The 14,000-nt window shown below is 44.9% G+C and overlaps 1 protein-coding gene across 2 annotated transcripts in view; it reads right to left on the bottom strand.

The window, feature by feature from the left end:
• Positions 1-12,038, bottom strand: part of cabcoco1 (ciliary associated calcium binding coiled-coil 1) — a 126,553-nt gene extending 114,515 nt beyond the window's left edge. For both annotated transcript variants that reach the window (XM_072557930.1, XM_072557931.1), the window contains exon 1: positions 11,908-12,038. In XM_072557930.1, the coding sequence (XP_072414031.1) occupies positions 11,908-12,021 (114 nt within the window). In that variant the 5' untranslated portion in view covers positions 12,022-12,038. The remainder of the gene's footprint in view (positions 1-11,907) is intronic.
• Positions 12,039-14,000: the final 1,962 nt, after the last annotated feature.

The raw sequence follows: 14,000 nt of genomic DNA, 5'->3' as shown, positions 1-14,000 counted from the left end.
TTTGCTACGAGCAATGATCTGTTTGCGGTTTGGTGGTTGTTTAAAGGTGAGCAGTGGAGGTTTGGGGAAGGTCTTGGTGAGGTGCTCGTGCTCATTGATAATGTGTTGCAGGCCGCAAAGAACATAGCGTAGTTTTTCGGCTCCTGAGAAGTACTGGACAATGAAGGGTACCCTGTTGGTTGCAGCAAGTGTACTATACAGACACACAGACATGCCTATACACACACACACACACACACACACACACACACACACACACACACACACACACAGACTCCTTCACACTCACATACACACATATACACTCTCTCTCACACACACACATTTACGTTTGTGGGGTGAATTTGTACTTGCAGAGTTACATTGTAATTTGCTCAAAAATGGCATGAATCCATGTAAGACTCTGTTAACTCATGTTTTAAATTAGAATCAGTCTAAACATTATGGCACAGACAGCAGCACGCAGGAGGTGAACAGCTTCAACACGTTATCTGGGCTGACACCAATTGTTAAGGTTAACCTGAGAATGTAACTTCTAAAAAAAGTTTTGTGATTTACATATGAAAGAAGTGAAACTAACATGGTCATTCTAACAGATGAGAGACTCAACAAACAATCAAGGTATGTTCCAATGTATAATTTCAGTTACATCACACTGTAAACATTTGCTATAAGTTCTGCGTCTTACAATTGTGTACTCCACAACCACCTGATGAAGGAGTGTTGCTCCGAAAGCTAGTACTTCCAATTAAACCTGTTGGACTATAACCTGGTGTTGTGTGATCTTTAACTTTGTACACCCCAGTCCAACATTGGCATCTCCAAATCATTAGTAAAACAAAATTTTAAGGAATTTAATAGCAGAGAATGATTTTGTGTGTATGTCCAAAGTTTATGAATTTTAAAAAATATCATTGAGAGCACAATCAATATCCACCAAGCTAAAATATGACAACTGTCAAGTAAAAATGAAACCCACTTTACTGCAGAGATTGAAAATTCAAGTCAACACATTTCAACAATATTTTCCAGTGTGGAAAATTAAGCTGTATAATCTTGCTAACAGTATTAGCCATACACACACACTGAAAAATCACAATGGGATAACTGGCCAGAGTTACTCAATTCCCATCTGGATCACAGTGGTGAGGAGTTTTTTTTGTGTCACAGAAATATACAAAACACATTTATACTTCAATATTACTTAGATGATTTCCAAATCATTTGTAAAAACCTAGACATGGGAGTCCAGATAAATATTAAAGAAATATTAAAAAATGTAACACTTAGGGAATAAATTAAGTCAAATAAATTGAGTTGAAATATCATGAGGATTATGTGCAAAATGTGCAAGGATGAAAGTTAGCAGTGGTGAAACCATGTGTTGAACATTAAGGAGGGGAGGAGAAATAAAAAGAAGGCAGTGGAGAAGAGAGAAGTGGGGGAGAAACTAGGATATAGTGAGGAGGGGAGTGGGAAGAAATGATGGGAAAGGATGTTACTCAATAGGGGAAAGGAACTAAAAAAGGAGAGGGAGGACTAGTGTCTGCACTTCAGTGACTATTTACTACAATTGCTAGTACATATACTATAATCTACGTTGCTGTTTTTCTTTCACGCTTGCTAACTGGCTTTCAGCCTGCTTCAGAATTTAGCATTCGTGTTTGAGTACTATTATGTCAAAATAACATAACTCTTGGAGATTTGGCTGATACATTGACAACACCATCATTTGTAACTGCCAGCCGTGGGTGTATTAGAGAATGATAAATGCACAATATGGAAGGATGCCAATTGATCTCATTATGCTGGTTCTAGTACTTAGAATGAGGTATCCAATTCGGTCCACTTGCCTCTCTTTTTCTCTTATCCTTGTATTTATTTCCCTTTAGAATTTTATAACTTTTGAAAGTTATTGGACTTGTCTCTTAGGCAATGCATTTCAGATCATCAATTGGGGCATTAAGAAAATCACTTATTTTAATCTTTGGATCTATTGACAATCACTTGAATCTGGTTGCAAACAGCATCTCCTTATTTACTATTCCAGTACACCTATCACTTCAAAGTTTTAGCATCCATCCTGAGTATAGAACACAAAATTGAGCACCATACTTCAGCCTGTATCCAACAGTGATGAATAATTAAAATCAAGATATGACACTGTGAAAAAACAATCCACTGTTTCCTAAAATGTCATGGACTAATCCCCTGTGCAGCTCTTCCCTTCACACATCTAAATGTCATAATCACTCAAAAATGGAGTTTTCTTGTACCTGCTTCCCAAGATCTACAAACTGGGCTGCTCTAGCAGAGCCACACCCTTTTAGCTTGATCTTGCCAATAAAACTGTTTTCTTATTAACTAACTTCAGTACATAATTTAGCTCGCTAAGCTTGAAGGTTTGTTTTCAGATGTTTCATCACCATACTAAGTAACATCATCAGTCAGGTCTCTGTGAAGCACTGTTGATATGTCCCGCTTCTGTTTATAGGTCTTGGTTTCTTAAGGGGGGTGATGTCGTTTCCGGTCCTTATTTTTTGCATGGGAAGGTGAATAGGGTCTAAATCAATGTAGGCAAAAGTGAGGACTGCAGATGCCGGAAATCAGAGTCTAGATTAGGGCGGTGCTGGAAAAGCACAGCAGGTCAGGCAGCATCCGAGGACCAGAAAAATCGACGTTTCGGGCAAAAGCCCTTCATTAGGAATTGTTTATTGATGGAGTTCGGGTCAGAATGCCATGCCTCTAAGAATTCTCTTTGTTTAGCCTGTCCAGGATGAGTGTGTTGCCCCGGTCAAAGTGGTGTCCTACATCCTAGGACAGGCGAAACAAAGACACACATGAGAATTCTTAGAGGCCCGACATTCTTCCCAGAACCCCACCAATAAACACATTGATTTAGACCCTATCTACCTTCCCTTGAAAAAACAGAACCGAAAATAACATCACCCACCTTAAGAAACCAAGACCTATAAATAGAGAAGCCGGACATACCACCAGTGCTTCACCAGAGACTCTCACTGATGTTACCTAGTATGGTGACGAAATATCTGAAAACGAACCTTCCAACTGAGATTAGATTAGATTAGATTAGATTACTTACAGTGTGGAAACAGGCCCTTCGGCCCAACAAGTCCACACCGCCCCGCCGAAGCGTAACCCACCCATACCCCTACATCTACATCTACCCCTTACCTAACACTACGGGCAATTTAGCATGGTCAATTCACCTGACCTGCACATCTTTAGAATGCTAACTTAAATACTTATCATCAACCTGAGCTACAAATCTACTCAAAAATTCCTAACTAACTTCTGTCTTGCATTCCTTTATCCAGACATTTTCTATCTTACTTATGAATCCTTCAACATCCACTGCTTTTTTCTTGAAAGAGAGAACCACATGGTCCTCCTTCAGTAACACCCATTTCCATCTGGCTTAGCTTGTTCTTGCACTGAGAACATAAGACAAACAAAATAAGAGAAGTAGGCCATCTGGCCCATTGAGCCTGCTCCACTATTCAATAAGATCATGGTTGATTTTTTTGGTGACTCAGCTCCACTTACCTGCCTGCTCACCATAACCATTAGTTCCTCTACTGTTCAAAAGTCCATTTATCTTTACCTTAAGAACATATAACGAGGTAGCCTCATTTGCTTCACGGGGCAGGGAATTCCACAGATTCACAACCCTTTGGGTGAAAAAGTTCAACTCAGTCCTACATCTTGCTCCCCCTAATTTTGAGGCTATGCCCCCTAGTTCTAGTTTCACCCGCTAGTGGGGTAAACAACCTCCCTGCTTCTTTCTTATCTATTCCCTTCATACTTTTACATGTTTCTGAGATCATTGAACAACTTTTCCCTTTATGTACTTGTTCCAAATAAAAAGTGTTGCAATGAGAACATGTCCTAGCTATTTCTGACTATTTTGTGGGATACGTAGTATACTCCTTCTACCATTGCTACTCAGGTCCCCTCTCTTACCTTTTCTTTCCAGTACATTGATAACAGTATTCACACAGTTTTCTGCTTTAGCTCCAAGTCAGAAAACCCCAAGAATTTTTACCAATCTGTGGTCTTTATATGACCACCTCCAACTTTAGTCTTCCTTTCCTTGCCTTTTTAGTTTCCACTTTTTAAAATAGGCTAATGGTCAATATTCACAAAAAGCTCATTGACTCCTATAGCTATATTCAGTACATTTCTTAATTTCCTGCTTCCAGTAATGACTATATTCCATTCTCCCAGCTTCGCTAACAAATCTGTTCTGCTCATGCATCCAACTTATTCAGCTCTGTCACATCTATCCTATTTATGCCAGTTTCCTTTCCAGTGCTTCTAATGTGTTTCTTTTCCCTGAATCAACCCACCAATATGGTTGACAGTTCTCTCAACCAAGTCAATTATATTTCTCACAATCGTCCTGTCACCCCTTCTCTACCATCCCAGACCTTTGATGTATTCCCTTTTACCTCATCATTCACTCAGCAGCCTTCACGTTTACTGGACCATCCTCCATCATCTCTGCCCATCCAACGAGATGTCCCACCAAATACATATTCCCTTTCCTGTCCAGCATTCCAGAGGGACAATTGCCTCTACAACAACCCTTCTGGTCCACACAGCAATTACATCCAACACATCTGTCCTATGCCATGCTTCCATTCAAGTGCTGGAGATGCAATACCTGCTGTTTTGACACCTCCATTTTTGGGTTGGAAATTTGCCCGCTGAGCCGTAGATTTGTTCTCAGACGTGTCGTTACCATACTAGGTAACAATATCAGCGAGCCTCCCATGAAGCATTGTTCTTCTGTCCCACTTGCTATTTGTGTGTCTTGGTCTGTTGTAGTGGGTGATATCACTTCTGGTTCTGTTTCTGAGAGGTCGATAAATGGGGTCCAAATGGATGTGTTTATTAATGGAGTTCCGATTTGAATGCCGGGCCTCTAGGAATTCTCGTGTGTATCTTTGTTTAGCTTGTCCCAGATGGATGTGTTGTCCCAGTTGAACTGGTGTCCCTCTTCATCTGCGTGTATGGATACCAGTGATAGTTGGTTGTATCTTTTGGTGGCTAGTTGATGCTCATGTATCCTGGTGGCTAACTTCCTGTCCGTTTGTCCAATGTAATGTTTGTTGCAGTCCATGCAGGGTATTTTGTATATGACGATCATTCTGCTGGTTGTTGGTACAGGGTCCTTTAAATTCATCAGCAGCTGTTTCAGTGTCGAGATAAGTTTGTGGGCTGCCATGGTGCCAAGGGGCCAGGGTATCTGGTTGTCATCTCCGAGATGTCTTTTAATGTAAGGCAGGGTGGCTAGAGTCTCTGGGCACATTGTGTCTTCTTGTTTAGGTCTGTTGTGCAGGAATCGGCGGACTGTGCTTATTGGGTACCCGTTGTTCCTGAATATGTTGTATAGGTGTTTTTCCTCAGCTTCTCGTAGTTCCTGGGTGGGCCAGTATGTTGTGGCTCATTTAAATAATGTCCTGACGCAGCTTCGTTTGTAGGAGTTGGGATTATTGCTCCTGTACAGGAAAGTGAGGACTGCAAAATGCTGGAGATCAGAGTGTGACACTGCAAAAGCACAGCCAGCCAGACAGCAATTTAAGAGCAGCAGAGTCGATGTTTTGAACATAAGCTCTGCATCAGGAATGTGATTGTTCCTGCAGTTGATTATTTGGTCAGTGTGTATGGCTTGCCTGTGGATGCTGGTCTGTAGCTCTCCATTGCCTTTTCGTTCTACTGTGACTTCTACAAAGGGGAGTCTTTTGTTGTTCTCTTCCTCTTTGGTGAACTTGATACTGACAAGGAAGTTGTTTTTGTGTTTGTGGGTTTCTTCTAATTTGTTGCACTTTGTAATGACAAAGGTGTCATCCACATAGCGGACCCAAAGCTTGGGCTCGATCGTGGAAAGGGCTGTTCATTCTAACCTCTGCATAACTTCTTCTGCTAAGAGTCCTAATATTGGTGATCCCATAGGCATCCTGTTGATTTGTTTGTATATCTTGTCATTGAAGGTGAAGTGGGTTGTGGGGCCCATTTCTACTAGTTTGAAGATACTGTCCTTGCTGATAGAGTTGGTGCTGTCAGTCGATTGTGTCCTTGGTTCATCTAGCAGCGAGGCCAGTGTTTCCTTAGCCTGGGTGATGTTTATTGATGTGAATAGGGCCATCATGTCAAAAGAAACCATGACCTTGTCGTCCTCTACCTTGGTTTCTTTGATTATGCAAAGGAATTATTGGGTAGAGTGGATGGAGCGGGTTGAGTCTTCCACTTGGTGTTTCATTTTGCGTTGCAGTTCCTTTGCTAGTCTGTATGTCAGTGTACCAGGAGGTGAGACTATGGGTCTGAGGGGCGCCCCTTGTATATGTACCTTTGGTAATCCGTAGAAATAAGATGTATTGGATCCTTCAGGCTTCATTCTTTGGAGGTCTGTATAGTTAATTTCACCCGTCTTGTGTAGTTTCCTCAGGGTGCTGTAATGTTGTTTTCCAGTTGTGGAGTCAGGTCCATCACCACCTGTTAGTAGGTATCGGTATCTGTGAGTAGTGTGTTTCCATTTTCAATGTATTGTGTTCTGTTCAGGATGACGGTCATGCGCCCTTTGTCTGCTGGTAGGATTACGATATTTCTGTCTTTTCAACAAACATAACATTGGACAAACCAGCAGGAAACTGGCCGCCAGGATACATGAACACCAATTAGCCACCAGAAGAAATGACTAACTATCACTGGTATTCCTACACATGGATGAAGAGGGACACCAGTTCAACTGTGACAACACACCCATTCTGGGACAGGATAAACAAATGTATGCATGGGAATTCCTAAAGTTATCAGGGATAAAAAATTTCAAACTGGTACTCCATTAACAAACATAGACTTGGACCCCATTTATCAACCTCTCAGAAACAGAACCAGAAGTAATATCACACACCACAATAAACCAAGACGTATAAATAGCATGTGGGACAGAAGCTTTCATCAGAAACTCAGTGATGATGTTCTACCAGCTCAGCGAGCAAACTTACAACCTGATTCACAACCTGAACTATGAATCCTGTCCAAAGATTGCAAACCTCCCTTTTTATCATCCAAAGCTCCAAAACTTCCTTCCAGGTGAAACAGCAAATTACTTGCATTTCTTTCACATTAGTATACTGCATACATTGCTCACAGCATGGTCTCCAGTATACTTGGGAGACCAAGACAGATTGGATGTTTGCTTTACTGAACTCATCTGTTCAGTCTGTAGCCCAAGATCCTAGGTTTGTGGTCATCTACTTTATCCATGCCATTCCACTCTGACTTCAGCCTCAACACTCAGCAATGAAGCTCAATAGAAGCTTGAGGAAGAGTATCTCAGTTTTCAGTTCAGCATTCAGCCTTCCAGACTCAACAATGAGTACAACAATTTTGGATTATTACTAGAGGCCCTTTCTTTGTTTAGTATGTTGTTTAGCTCTTTTTCTTGGATATCATCTATTGATAATAATTCTGCTACTGCCAATTGTTCTTGACCCATCTGTTGTTTCATTACTATCTTTGTATGGACTTAATGTTAAAGTCAACAATTTGAGGACATGATCTTTGACCTCATTTCGATTTTTTTGCCATATCCCCAGTCTAAGTCTTGTTTTTCATCTTACTACTTTCAGGCAGAGTTGTTATTATTTTGTCATTCAAACATACTCTTAACAAATGCTTTGCCCCTTCACTACAACAATTATCATTCCCTTTTCCTTCTGTTCCATAATATCTTTACCATTTAAAGACATACAAACAAGGAGCAGTAGGCCATTCAGTCCTTCAAACCTACCCAGGCATTCAATAATAGCTGATTTGACTGCAATCTCCAATCCACATTCTTGCCTATCCCTGATAACTTTTTAATCTTTTCCCAAGCACACACTTTTCCAATGGCAGAGAGCTTATCACAATTCTTCCTTCCATCAATTCTAAAGAGCCATATTCAAGTTGAAATGCTAACTCGGGTTCTCATAGAATCACAGAATCCCTACATGCGGAAACAGGCCATTTGGCCCAACAAGTCCACACCGACGTTCCAAGGAGGAATTCACCCAGACCCATTCATCGACCCTATTACTCTACATTTACCCCTGACTAATGCCTGAAGAAGGGCTTATGCCCGAAACGTCAATTCTCCTGTTCCTTGGATGCTGCCTGACCTGCTGCGCTTTTCCAGCAACACATTTTCAGCCCTGACTAATGTACCTAACATACACATCCCTGCACATTATGGGCAATTTAGCATGGCCAATTCACCTAACCTGCACATCTTTGGATTATGGGAGGAACTCGGAGGAAACTCACGCAGACATGGGGTGAATGTGCAAATTCCACACAGACAGTCACCCGAGGCTGGAATCAAACTCGGGTCCCTAGTGCTGTGTAACCAACAAGCCACTGTGCCGTTCTCTGACCACATCTGCCAAGTATTTCCAGTATTTTCAGTTTTTTTATCTGAGTCTATAACAAGTGTCTTTAAGTTAAATAAAGACAATTCCAAAGGTACGAAGATAGAGTTGGTTAAATTAGACTGGTAATATAGATTTAAAGATTATGGATAAGCAGTGGCAGATGCTGAAGGAGGTTATAATTTTCAACAGGAAATTAGAAGAGTAGATAGAGGCTGAGAGGATTTGTGGGGAACTGAGAACATTTCAGGGCATTATTTCAGAATAAAGTTTTAAAAAGAAATGAGGAAGAATTTAGTTTACTCTCAGAAGGTCATTAACCTTTGGAATTCTGTAGCCCAGACAGCTGTGAAGGTTGAGTCACCAAATATTTTCAAAACGGAGTTAGATTTTTTTGAACTAGAGGAATCAAGAGGTTTGAAAAACAGACTGGGAAGTATAGATGAGTACAAGATCAGCCAAGATCTTACTGAACAGAACAAGGGAGCAGTGTGGCCGATCACCTCTGATTTCTTACATTCCTATATTTTTCAGTTTCACCCACACACATGATTTCATTCATTCTTCTAAATCCACTTCTCTTCAATCATCTTTATCTGGTGCATGTTACTGTGATAATTTCATGGAGCCTCTATGGATTATTGTGCCACGCAAATTTCAATTTCTAGCTTTTGTAGCATTTATGATTGCAGTAAACTGAGCAAGTCAGAACACTGTCAGTGTTTATGGGATAAAATCCATTTTGCACCCAGAGTTATCCAGTAACATAAAGTGGCACCTTATGATTTTTACGATTAAAACTCTATCGCTTAATTCCAAACATTTCCCATGGTGGTGGATTATCAATAAAGAAAAAAACAGAAATTGCTGTTAAGGCTCAGCAGTCCTGGCAGCATCTGTGGAGAGAAATCAGCATTAACGTTTCGGGTTTCGCAACATTAACTTTGATTTCTCCATATATGCTGCCAGATCTGCTTTCCAGCAACTTCTGTATTTGTTTCTGATTTCCAGCATCCACAGATTTTATCCTTGTTTGTAAAGTTTTTATTTGATTTTGCAGAGCTTTGATGAGTGCTGTTGTTGGTTGCTTATGACGATTCTTGGGGTGTTGATTTTTGGTTTTGGTTTGATTTTGGTTTGATCAGGATTTGCTGAGAGGTTGGGTATTCTTTGGGGATAATGATGGCAAGTTGTTGAGGATGTTAATGGGGGGGCAAGATTTGACGATGTTGATGGGGGTGTTTGTTGGAAAATTGACTGGAATGGGGCTGAGAGTTGACAGGGATGAGGAGGATGTTGGGAGGTTGATAGAGGGTGAAGGGGGTTTGTTGAGGAAATGACTGGGGAGATCATGAGTGTGTTTTGATGGTGGGTGATTGATGGGGTGTTGATGATAAGGTTAATGGGAAATGTTGGGGGTTGATCAGTGGATTGTTGGAGGTGGCTGATGGGGGTGAGAATGGGGTAGTGATGGAAGTGTTAATAGGGACATTTATTGGGGAGTTTAATGGATGATCAAATGGGCGTTTATTGGGGAGTTTGAAGGTGCTTTGCATGGGGGGGATAGGCTGGTTTGTTGGAAGGGTTGATGGGAGTGGGGGTGGAGGTCAACAGGGTTTGAAGGCGGGATTGACACAGGTGGGGGTGAGGGGTGACGAGTTGGGGGTGGGAGAGCAGGGTGACAAGGTTGAGATGTGTTGGGGGTGACAGGGATTGAGGTAGGGGGTGGAGTGTGGGTGGGGTGTGAAAGGGAGAGATAGGGGTTGATGGGGTTAGGGGTGACAGGAGTTGGGGTGGAGGGGTGACAGGAGTTGGGGATGGAGGGGTGACAGGAGTTGGGGGTGGAGGGGTGACAGGGGCTGGGGGTGGAGGGGTGACAGGGGCTGGGGGTGGAGGGGTGACAGGGGCTGGGGGTGGAGGGGTGACAGGGGCTGGGGGTGGAGGGGTGACAGGGGCTGGGGGTGGAGGGGTGACAGGGGTGCGGGGTGACAGGGGTGCAGGGTGGAGGGGTGACAGGGGTGCAGGGTGGAGGGGTGACAGGGGTGCGGGGTGGAGGGGTGACAGGGGTGCGGGGTGGAGGGGTGACAGGGGTGCGGGGTAGGGGGCGTGACACAGGTGGGGGTGGACAGGTGACAGGGGGTGGACGGTGGAGGGTTGACAGGGTTTGGGGTGGGGTGGGGTGGGGTGGGGTGGGGTGGGGTGGAGTGACAGGGGTTGCGGGTGGAGGGGTGTGACAGGGGTTGGGGTGGAGGGGTGTGACAGGGGTTGGGGGTGGAGGGGTGACACAGGGGTTGGGGGTGGGGGGGTGACACCGGGGTTGGGGGTGGGGGGGTGACACCGGGGTTGGGGGTGGGGGGGTGACACGGGTGGGTGTGGGGGTGGGGGTTTAAAGGATAAGGTGTGACAAAGATTCGGAGTGTGGGGTGACAGGGTTGGAGGTGTCAGGGGTTGAGGTGGCGGGGTTTGGGTGGCAGTGTTTAGGGGTGGGGTGGTGATGGGGGTGGGGTGGTGATGGGGGTGGGGGGTGACGGGGCGACGGGGATGATGGGGTGGGGGGGGTGACAGGGGTGGTGGTGATGGGGATTGGGGATGGGTGGGGTGACGGGTTAGGGGTGTCAGGGGTTGAGGTGGCGGGGTTGGGGTGGGGTGGTGACAGGGGTTGGGGTGGTGACAGGGGTTGGGGGGTGACGGGTGTTGGGGGGTGATGGGCGTTGGGGGGTGACGGGAGTAGGGTGACAGGGATTGTGGATGGGTGGGGTGATGGGTTGGGGGATGTCAGGGTTGAGGTGGCGAGCTTTAGGGGCGAGCTTTAGGGGTGGGGGGTGACGGGGGTGACACAGGGGTTGGGGGTTGGGGGTGATTAGGGTGGGGGTGATGGGGGTTGGGCGTGTGATGGGGTTGGGGGGTGACAGGGGTTGGGGGGTGACAGGGGTTGGGGGGTGACAGGGGTTGGGGATGTGATGGGGGTTGGGGATGTGATGGGGGTTGGGGAGCGACAGGATTAGGGTGATGGGGTTTGGGGATGGGTGGGGTGACGGGTTGGGGGATGTTGGGGTTGAGGTGGCGAGCTTTAGGGGCGAGGTTTAGGGATGGGGGTGATGGGGGTTTGGGGAGTGACAAAGGGGTTGGGGGGTGACGTTGGGGGTGGGGGTGGGGGTGACGTGGGTTTGTGGGGTGGTGACAGGGGTGGAGGGTGACGGGGTTGGGGGTGTCACGGTGGTGGGGGGGTGATGGGGGTTGGAGGGTGACGGGGTTGTAGGGGTGACAGGGTGGGGGTTGATGGGGCTTGGGGGGGTTGACGGGGCTTGGGGGGGTGACGGGCGTTGGGGGGACATGGCTTGGGGGGTGGGGTGGGAGTTGACGGGTTGACGGGGGTTTTTGTGGGGGGAAGGGGCAGGATGCAGCCGCTTGGTGACGGCTCTCCGGGAGAGAGTCCGCCTCCCAGCCCGTAACGCGGGCGCTCACCTACCGCCTGCTTTCCTGAAATATCTTTGTCGGAGATTTTGCGGGAAGGGTGGATCTGAGAAGTTGAGCCCTCGGCCTGAGAACGGCCTGACCGCGACTTCATGCGGGGAGCGATCATGGCGGCGGCGGCCTGGCACCATGGCAACCGGCCGGTCCACAGTGCGCAGGCGCCCCGCCCAGCCCAACCCAACCCAACCCAACCCAACCTGCAACAAGACTTAGTCACCATTAAAACTCTTGGGAGACAAAAACTTGGCATTCTTTAATCAAAGGCTTGGTAAATTGTCTTTTGGAGGGAATGCATAATTTGCATATATAATAAATAAAACACACACGCATTCGATTTATGTTTGAAAACAAAATCAAAATTAAAATCGATTTGTATTCTGAATTACCAAATTTCACTATTTTTATCGATGACATCTTCAATGTAACATGCATGAGAATTAACATGCATAAAATTAAAATTAAGTTTTGGCGAACAATAAGTGTGAGAAAAAGGAACAGGAGGAGACTGCTCCATCATTAAATAGGAGTATGGCGGATTGGACATCCTTCATGCCCACTTTCCTGCCCTTTCACTAATCCTTGAGTCCAAATATAATACACCTACTGGTTCCTCTTTGTTCATTCTTTTTGAGATTTCCTCAATAAAAAAAATTCTATTAAATTTGACACAATTCTCCTTTCATTAAGTTATGCAGACTATGTTTGATTAAGTTATGATCTTTCAGATGTCCTTAATAACTGATTCCAATATTTTTCTAACAATGGATGTTAGGCTATTTGGCCTATAGTGACCGACCTTTTTGCCTTTTTGAATATGTGTCACATTGACAGGTTTCCAATCCTCTGGTACATATCCAGAATCCATGTATTTTTGGAAAATTATGACCTTCGTATTCACTATCTCTGTAGCTACCTCTTTTAAGATCCTAGGATGCAAGTCATTAGTATCAGGGGACTTATCTGTCTCTACTCCTATTAGTTTGTCTAGAGTCGTAGAGATGTACAGCATGAAAACAGACCCTTCGGTCCAACCCGTCCATGCCGACCAGATATCTCAACCCAAACTAGTCCCACCTGCCAGCACCTGGTCCATTTCCCTCCAAACCCTTCCTATTCATATACCCATCCAAATGCCTCTTAAATGTTGTAATTGTACCAGCCTCCACCACATCCTCTGGCAGCTCATTCCATATACATACCACCCTCTATGTGAAAAAGTTGCCCCTTAGGTCTCTTTTAAATCTTTCCCCTCTCACCTTAAACCTATGCCCTCTAGTTCTGGACTCCCCGACCCCAGGGAAATGACTTTGTCTATTTATCCTATCCATGCCCCTCATAATTTTGTAAACCTCTATAAGGTCACCCCTCAGCCTCCGACGCTACAGGGAAAACAGCCCCAGCCTGTTCAGCCTCTCCCTGTAGCTCAGATCCTCCAACCCTGGCAACATCCTTGTAAATCTTTTCTGAACCCTTTCAAGTTTCACAACATCTTTCCGATAGGAAGGAGACCAGAATTGAACGCAATATTCCAACTGTGGCCTAACCAATATCCTGTACAGCTGCAACATGACCTCCCAAACTCTGTACTCAATACTCTGACCAATAAACGAAAGCATACCAAACGCCTTCTTCACTATCCTACCTACCTGTGACTCCACTTTCAAGGAGCTATGAACCTGCACTCCAATTTCTCTTTGTTCAGCAACACTCCCTAGGACCTTACCATTAAGTGTGTAAGCCCTGCTAAGATTTGCTTTCCCAAAATGCAGCACATCGCATTGATCTGAATTAAACTCCATCTGCCACTTCTCAGCCCATAGGCCCATCTGGTCCAGATCCTGTTGTAATCTGAGGTAACCCTCTTCGCTGTCCACTACACCTCCAATTTTGGTGTCATCTGCAAACTTACTAACTGTACCTCTAATGCTCGCATCCAAATCATTTATGTAAATGACAAAAAGTAGAGGGCCCAACACCGATCCTTGTGGCACTCCACTGGTCATAGGCCTCCAGTCTGAAAAAACAACCCTCCACCACCACTCTCTGTCTTCTACCTTGCTAATCAGTCTCCCATGGGGAATCTTGTCA

Source organism: Chiloscyllium punctatum, chromosome 38 (genome assembly GCF_047496795.1).
Source record: "Chiloscyllium punctatum isolate Juve2018m chromosome 38, sChiPun1.3, whole genome shotgun sequence".
In the NCBI taxonomy this organism is placed as follows: domain Eukaryota; kingdom Metazoa; phylum Chordata; class Chondrichthyes; order Orectolobiformes; family Hemiscylliidae; genus Chiloscyllium; species Chiloscyllium punctatum.
Note: the sequence above shows the minus strand (reverse complement) of the source record. Positions and strands in the feature narration are given on the sequence as shown.